At 36.9% G+C, this 8,136-nt stretch overlaps 1 protein-coding gene across 1 annotated transcript; it reads right to left on the minus strand.

Moving 5' to 3' along the window:
* Window positions 1-1,269: 1,269 nt before the first annotated feature.
* LOC133736749 (oxysterol-binding protein-related protein 1C-like) lies at window positions 1,270-8,006 on the minus strand. Its single transcript, XM_062164340.1, has 9 exons — window positions 7,607-8,006; window positions 4,931-5,027; window positions 4,307-4,746; window positions 4,008-4,163; window positions 3,231-3,398; window positions 3,015-3,155; window positions 2,587-2,814; window positions 2,299-2,412; window positions 1,270-1,775 (listed from the first exon to the last, which is right to left on the minus strand). The coding sequence occupies exons 1-9, from the start codon at window positions 7,826-7,828 to the stop codon at window positions 1,611-1,613; spliced, it is 1,731 nt and encodes a 576-aa protein (XP_062020324.1). The 5' UTR covers window positions 7,829-8,006; the 3' UTR covers window positions 1,270-1,610.
* Between the last annotated feature and the right edge of the window lie 130 nt (window positions 8,007-8,136).

Consider the following 8,136-nt stretch of genomic DNA (forward strand, 5'->3'; position numbering starts at 1 on the left):
ACTAAAAGCAGGATCAACAGAAACGTCACGGGATCTTTCGCTATCGATCATTATTCTTAAATCTTTTCTTGCCAAAGAATCTTACGGTTCCTGCAAATCCAGAATTATAAGCACAAGAGAATATAGTTGCTCCAGTCTCAATTAATGGTTGGCTATATATCGAGTTATGCATGCATCAAGGCACTTCCATCATGTTATAGCCATGGTTATTTAGTTTTTCATGAAACAATTATCTTCAAGCCAATCTATTTATCTTACTTTTGGTTACAAGATATTTCATTTATGCGTCCGAAGTTAAATGAAGTACTTAATCTCATATTTGTTTGGGAAATTGAGAGTAAGCTCGACACTCCCTTTTCACATCTTGCAGTGATTTGTTACTTGTATTATGTGCTCCACGCCATGGTGAGAGAAAGTTAAGCTCAACAGGTATAACATCTTTCCAGAACACCATCGCATACAGCTAGGTATCCTTCGAACAAGAGAATGGAGAATGAAACTGGAGGTTATCAATTGATGTAGTTACTACGTCCTGAACGGAGCAGAGTAAAAAATTCGTGAAGTACTACTTAATGTACACGTTTCGCAAGGGTACTGGTCCGGACCCCTCATGCATAATCTTTTGAGATAAAAATATTTTCACACAAAACTTTAACCAATTATATTGAGATCTTGCTCTCCCAAAACAAGTCGTCAACACTGCAAACCAAAAAAGAAAATAGCTGCAGTAGTTTGTTCTCTTTTTTTTTTTTTTTTGAAAGGGTAGTTTGTTCTTGTATACAGAAACTCATAAAAGCAGTGATCTACAGTTTATATCTATAATGATAATCGTTTCCCGGGCGGGCCGATCTCAGTATATATAACGGTGAAGGATTAATTGGTTTATACTTAAGTTGTAGAACAGTGAAAGCGAGATTAGGGTTTAGGAATTAGCGAGATTATACTTAATTCCCTTACATAGCTCAAGTTAAAGAATAGTTGGTAGGAATTAGCATTGAAGATGATAGGTTCCAGCTTTTACTGGGTATATATTTTGCAATACTCGCTCAAATTTTCCAACATTTCAATTACTTGATGCCAGCCATATTAGATACAAGTTATCTAGGCCCAAATTTAAGAATTCTTAACGGGTATCCAAATTACATAAATAAAAGTACTGCTATCTTAATGGATGCACAGCCCAATCTACAAAGAAATCTTACTCACACACTTGTGATCTGTTATAGGCATTGTTGATCTGTTAATTTTGGGGTCTGAATCTGTCAAATCTGATCAAGATGCACAAGCTATATGAATGGGTTCCTCGATATTACATAATAGATGTGCAGTTCGGTTGTCGATTTGGTTCAACGACAAGAAAGAACCAAACTGGCTGAGCTTCTTCAAACACTCGAATATAAAAAACTAACTCATCAGATATACAAAGATGGAATGCTGGGACGGAGGAAAAAAAAAATTTGATTTTATTACCTGCCCAGACCTTTCATTCAATTTACTTATATGCAAACCATGGGAGGCGCTTAACTGCTTTGAATCAGAGCAGTATTCACCACCCCATAGGGGAAAAAATGGAAAAGAATTGGTAAAACTAGAGAGCAATGAACTGACTATTAGTCAAGTTGTTCAGAAGGAACTTGGCCAAAAATATCGGGACAACCATCCCAATTTCTTCGTTCTCTTGCCTCCCAATATCCACCAGTATACCGGTAAGTATCGCTTGCTTTATCCTTTGCAAACCACTGCGGTTTCCAACCACTTTCTTGCATCTTTCGAGCCTGAATCCCAAACAATATACAGTTAACCGCCATTATATGCCAGTCAAGAAATTTAGTACACTCCATCAAGAATACCATAGCTGAACCGACTACATAAACACCTAATTGGTCGCCTAGCACTAATGCAAGGTTATCCTAGTTTGTTGTTTTGTCAAATTTATAATCCTGTATTCCTTCTCATTCTCACTGATATACATGTTTCTGCTTAGATATCATTATTCCAAAAAATCTAACTGATTCACAGTAGTTTATTTTAATACTTTGTGTGTGCCTTATTATGACTACGAGTGTAAAAGATTGGGAAATGCACGGAGTTAAACCCAAGATCAGTTATTTTGATACATGTAAAACTTGGTTAGTTTAACACTACACCCTCTTCTGTATGTTACACAAACATACACTTAAAACAGTGGGAGTCGTACCTACAGCAGATGCTGATATAGAGAGTTCACGACATATGGATAAAATGGGAAACAGAAATACATAAATAGTTGATATTATTTATTCAAAAATGCAATATTACCTGCCGTTGCCTCTGCTCTAGCCTCAACTTCTCAGAATTTGCCATTTCATATTCCCCATTTTCCAGATACCTTTGATCTGGTCTGAGCCTTGAATCTGTTGGGGGCAACTTCTCCTGCACATGATTAAACTCGAAGAATCATAATCTGATAGCAGTGCATTCAGAAAAAGCAAAAGAGATTAACTCCATTCCACTTTTATCGCAATCAAATGAGTTTATCATCAGTTCAGACGTTTTAAAGGTCTTAGTCCTTTTCATACTCAGTCAATCTGAGGAATAAACAATCACCTTCAATCCAGGCAAGAGTTCGTTCATGGTGATGGCAAAGCGTGTTAAGTTATATCTAGTAGGGAACTTAGGTGGCTTGCTCCTCTTCCAGAGCAGGCGGGCATCAGATAAAGACTCGAATTTTCCCTTCCCTGAACAGTCTCCATTAACATAATGCATGCTCTCATCCCATTTTCCAAACAACGTTGCCACTGTTTTCCCATGCTTATCTTGAACTATACCTTGTACCTGAAGGGGCAAAACATATGTAAAATGAAGATTGTATCAAAGAATATGTAGCTGGTACGAAACAGACACTATGTCATATTTATTTATTTTTACATGTCTTATTCCTTTATTTTCTAAAACATTTCAGAATACATTCCAAGTAATACCCTGTGTAGAAAAATGTGGCAACAAAGTCATGAGGATAAAAGAAAGGATTGTACCTGGTGAGGATTTCGGTCAATGATAGACTGCTCCTTAAATTTCAGCCTACATTGATATTCATGCTTTCCCTGTATTCGCATGGTACCGTAGTGATCACAGTAAAGCTTTCCTAATATGAGGTTGTAAATGGAAGTTGTAACCTGTCAGAAAAGAGCTTACGTTCAGATAAGAACCCAGCAAAAGTATAACATTAGCTGAGTTTGTCAGGTTCGCACTTTACTCCATTGAAGAATTTCACCATCATCAAATTCCAAGGTCAGAACACCAACAGGATCAAGCTGAATTGAGCGGCCCCAGAATTTGCTTTTCAAATTACTATCTCCATAGAATTTCCATCCTCTACCCTCACAATGGCAAGCAATAATCATGGGGTGATGACTAACCTGACACCCAAAATATAAGGATCTTCACTGTGATCCACAGATGAAAAAGAAATAAAATGAAAGGGACGGTGACTAAGATGTAGTGAGCCAAATACTGAACTTCTACCACAAAACTATTAAAGGCTGGCTATTTTCCTTATTCCTCAAATAGACAAAGATATCTTCCCAGAGTAATTTCAAACCCATACACATCTTTGAGGCATTATCCCTTGTCACAATCAGGGCTCATCACTTTTGAGTTCTTTATTTTTAAGAGTTCAGGATGTATGGGAGTTATTTCTTATTCATTTCACACACCCCTCAAAGATCCAGCATACAATGTTCAACATTCAGTAAACAGGAATGTTACATTCAAGATTTACTTTTTTTTATTGAGAAAGATCATGTTTAGCGAGAATGCAAGCACATTAAATATGAAAAGCTCGATATATGCACCACTCAATTTGAACAAATAATTCTTGCCAACCCAGATAGGACAGCATAAAGCTGGTCCAACCTAATTTAAACAATTATTCATATGCATAACAGATCACCAGTACAAGAACAAGGGAAATGCTATTGATAGTGAAAATATAAATTGCAAGTTGAGGTCTGAAGACTTTTTCACACCTTCTCTGAGAAAAACCGAAGGCCTTTATCTGGATAGTCAGCCTCATATGTTTCCCCTAATAATGGATTGAACGGTTTGCACATCCTTCCTTCAGTTGAAGCATATCCAGATACAGCAAAAGCAGCCACATTAAGAATCCTCATAAGGCTATTACCCTGCAGGACTTCAAGGAAATTCAATATTAAGTTGAAAGAGCACTAAACTAATTTAACTTATTATATTTTTTTTTTCTGAAAATAATTTAACTTATTCAAATTCCCTTTATAGCATTGCAGTAAAGATGACGTCGTGGTCTTACCCTTTTGCCCCATTCATATGCTCGATCAAGGAGGTATGAATATTCCAAATCCTCAAAACATTTTTGTAGAGAAGATAGAGGCTCATTGAAGTATACAGGGAGACAGATTTTCGTGAGGTCCTTCCCAATGTTGTCCTTAATCATCGACCAAAGACTAACACACTTCTCTTTCTCCACAGGGTCAGGCAATTTCTTACGTCGCTTGACAAATGGAAAATCAGCTCTGAGTGCTGGATCTGTACCATCTTCAGATTCAATGGCATACAAGCCATCATCATCTGAAGAGACGGAAGATATCCGATAATCAGACCCATTACTTTTGAAAGAACTTGATGATAGAAAATCACGCGTATCAAAGAAAGCATTGTCCTCTTCATCCGTTTCTTCTTCTGCAGCATCAACTCTTTCATTATCATCATCAGATTCAGTTGCACTTCCTTCTGAAAAGTTCAAATCAATGTAGGTCTAAATCAGCCCAAGGAAGCATGACCTAAGCCCTAAACCCATTTCCCTTGCCCAAATTTTAACATTGCAAAGGCTTGGTCATTCAGGAGCATGACAACGACAATCAGTTGTCGCTGGTAACAAGTAATACAAGATGTTAATACACTACAAAATACTTACCACTAAATTTGTCTTGTCTTGATCTAGAGGAAGCTCCAGAATCTTTGAACTGTCGGCTCTCATCGACCACTGTATTCTCCAAATCTACCTTTTCTGTCTACACAATGAAGTATAAATAGCAACTTTGTTAGAAAGATAAGGATATAAAAACCCTGCACCAGAAGATAAATTCTCAAGGAAATAACCTCTATACGAACATAGAATACATAAAATAAGTGACCATACACATCAGCAAAATGAGTGGCACTGTCCAATTAACTAGTGTCTTTTTTTTCACACCCTTAAAATGCCACGTGTCCACCTTTCTTTCCTCTAGGTAGTAACAAAACTTTTTGTTCCTTTCTCATTTAATGAAACTCTGGTGCATTTAATATGAATAATTGAGTGAGTAACAAAGGGAGTTTTGGGGGGGGGGGGTAAGAGGGTGTATTGACAACAACATAGATTGTAGAAACTGGAGTATGGGCAAGCGGGCTACTTTTACCCGTATCTTAAATGTAGGGAAAGCACAGTGTAATCCTCACACATATTGATGCTTCAAAGCCTCACCACTTATTCAGGACAATAATTGAGGTCTAAAGGTTATAATATTTACAAACACAAAATGTGTGAAAATGAATGTGGTAAGAAGAGACAGAAATGATTGCTTGATACTTGTCCAGTGTTAACACAGAAATTTAATTTAAATATATAGATCAAAGACAGAAGTAAACTTATGAAAAAAAAAAACTCAATGCAACTACTTCCACCCTCAAGTAAAAGCACTAAAAGCAAATCTTCTACATTAGACATGAACAAGCAGTCCACCAAAACCGTAAAATAAAACTTGAAAACCTTGGCAACTAAATCAACCAGTTAAAACTGAAGGACCCAACCAGCTCATGAAACAGCAGCACCCTGATCAGTAAGAAAAAGCAAAAATGGAAAACCTCGAAACTCACCGGATACCCAGCAACACATATATGCTATAAATTCATATAATCCCACAAGTACACACACAGTTGTTCACAAAGATCCTCCTATTCCCCTCTATCCAAATATCACAGTAAATCAGCATCACAACACAATTTGACAAAACAACTGCATTACCCTCCTCTTGATTACATGTTTCTCCATGAAGAAAGAAACACGAGGGAACTATGCAGTCAACCATACTTCTTAAACAGTTTCTGCAACAAACTCAACACTCATAAGTACCACTTTTGAACTAGCAATTGATGGATCATGTATATAACAGAACAACATTTATATGATTATATGAAACATTTTTCATAACAATAAATAAATAAAATGAAAGAACAAACTTTGGCCTCGACGCATTCAAAAGTCTGCAAGAATGCTACATAAAACTTTTATCATATCTTTACAAACTTCCAACTGGCTTGTTTTAATCACTTTTAAGTTATATTCTATGGAAATCAGTGTAAACTGCAAACTAAACAAGACTGACCACCAAAAGAAGAAACTTAACAACATCTACAGGTAGAAACTCTTTGATGAAAACCACAAAGCCACCAATTGATTCCACCACTGCCAGCACACAGCCGCAGTCACTACCTGTGTTAACCACCTTAGCTAAGCAGTACATTCATTTAAATTTTTAAATATGTCCTTCAAAAGAAAGACACCAAAGTTTTACTGAAAGAAGAAAAAGGTGAAAGACTACTATAATAGAGTTCTACCAATGTATCTTAGTACTTTGGCAGGATGCAGTACATTTTTATTATTTTCAGAAAGGAGTGAAACTACTATAACCGAGGTCGACCCTTTGTAACCCAAAACATAGGAGGTAGTACAAGTGCAAGTCAAAGAAAGTGTTGTTCATATCAAGTATCTATAATAACAAGATCCACAAAATACAACATACACAGAAGTCCTAATTTCTACCTGCCTTATAAACTACAGAATTGAGAACACATCAGATACTCAAAAAATCATAAGAAGTGCAATCTCAAAAATAAAATACAAAAGATCTTAAATTTCCAAATCAGGGAGCTGTGTGAACCTATACACACTACACGGTTAGCCTTAAACTACATAGATTGTCTAGTCTTACTGTAACTGAGGAAGGATACTACAGTGATCTTAAAATTTCATGAGTCCTTGAGGGATATTAAATGTCAGGGGGACATCCTCAAGAGGAAACGCAGGTCTCTACAAAAGATTTCTAAGCCCATATCGATTTTCAAACGTGCAATTTAGAAAATATAAACCAACATATTCAGTCGTCTGGATGATTTTCTACTTTTTACTTTTCCGTATTAGTAGGGACGCTCAACAAGAACGTTCTGGTTGTGCAGCCCAACGTCATCTTCTGGTCTAGTGGACCTGGCATGGTTTTATAAATTGAGTCGATTCTATATAACCACCTCCATTAACTAACACACCAAACACTCAAATCACAATCAAAGGAATATTATATTGAAAGAATTACAAATTTTTGAGGAAAGAATAAACAGGAGCCTCAACCTCCCACTCTGCACAAACAAATCACAACAAACTTCTACTCCGCAAGCTGAAACTCTAAAACAAGAGCCTCCTAGCAATTTACTGGGTGGTTTAAAAACAAAAAACAAAACAAAAAAACAAAAAAGAAGAATAGAAAAAAATTCAAATTTCTACATGGTAGGAAACCAAAGAAGAACTCCAAATTCAACTGACGTAATGTTTCCATACCTCTAACTGTCGTAGCGTGTCAATTAGGAGCCACTGTTTCTGCTTGAGCAGAAGAAGCTGGTCATGCAATGCAGCAAACTCTGTCTTCATAATCTGTTCACTTTCCTGAATGACTGCCTCCTTAACACCCTCTTCGGCCAGGCGCTGCCTCAATTTCTCAGTAGACACCGCTACATTGTCTACCGGAGCCATCAATTCACTGTTGGAAATCCGCGGAAACATATCTTTCACGGCCTGCAATGCTTCCACCCAAGCGAGTCGATCATCGCTCGATTCTGCCCTCAAATGCAGCCTCTTTGTACCGGTGAAGATTGAGAACCGCCTATCATCTGATTTGCTTTCACGGATACTAGAGACCTGTGAATCAACTCACCACAATGAAAAATCCTATAAACGCTTTCAATAATCAAGCAGGTCTGGAAATAAACAGATAAAGAAACATCTTCTTGATTAGGAACTGAATCAAAACGGCAAAATGGAAGTCGTTTCTGGTATAAAATACAATAAAAATTGGAAAACCAAAAATCGAA

Source organism: Rosa rugosa, chromosome 3 (assembly GCF_958449725.1).
Source record: "Rosa rugosa chromosome 3, drRosRugo1.1, whole genome shotgun sequence".
Taxonomy (NCBI): Eukaryota; Viridiplantae; Streptophyta; class Magnoliopsida; order Rosales; family Rosaceae; genus Rosa; species Rosa rugosa.

Excerpts from the sequence above, each read along its gene's own strand:
- LOC133736749 (XM_062164340.1), bottom strand. The coding sequence starts at position 7,828 with ATGTTTCCGCGGATTTCCAACAGTGAATTGATGGCTCCGGTAGACAAT. Across the intron at positions 4,747-4,930 it reads AAGACAAGACAAATTTAGTG|AAGGAAGTGCAACTGAATCT; the intron begins GTAAGTATTTTG and ends TGAACTTTTCAG. Across the intron at positions 2,413-2,586 it reads AACTCTTGCCTGGATTGAAG|GAGAAGTTGCCCCCAACAGA; the intron begins GTGATTGTTTAT and ends AATCATGTGCAG.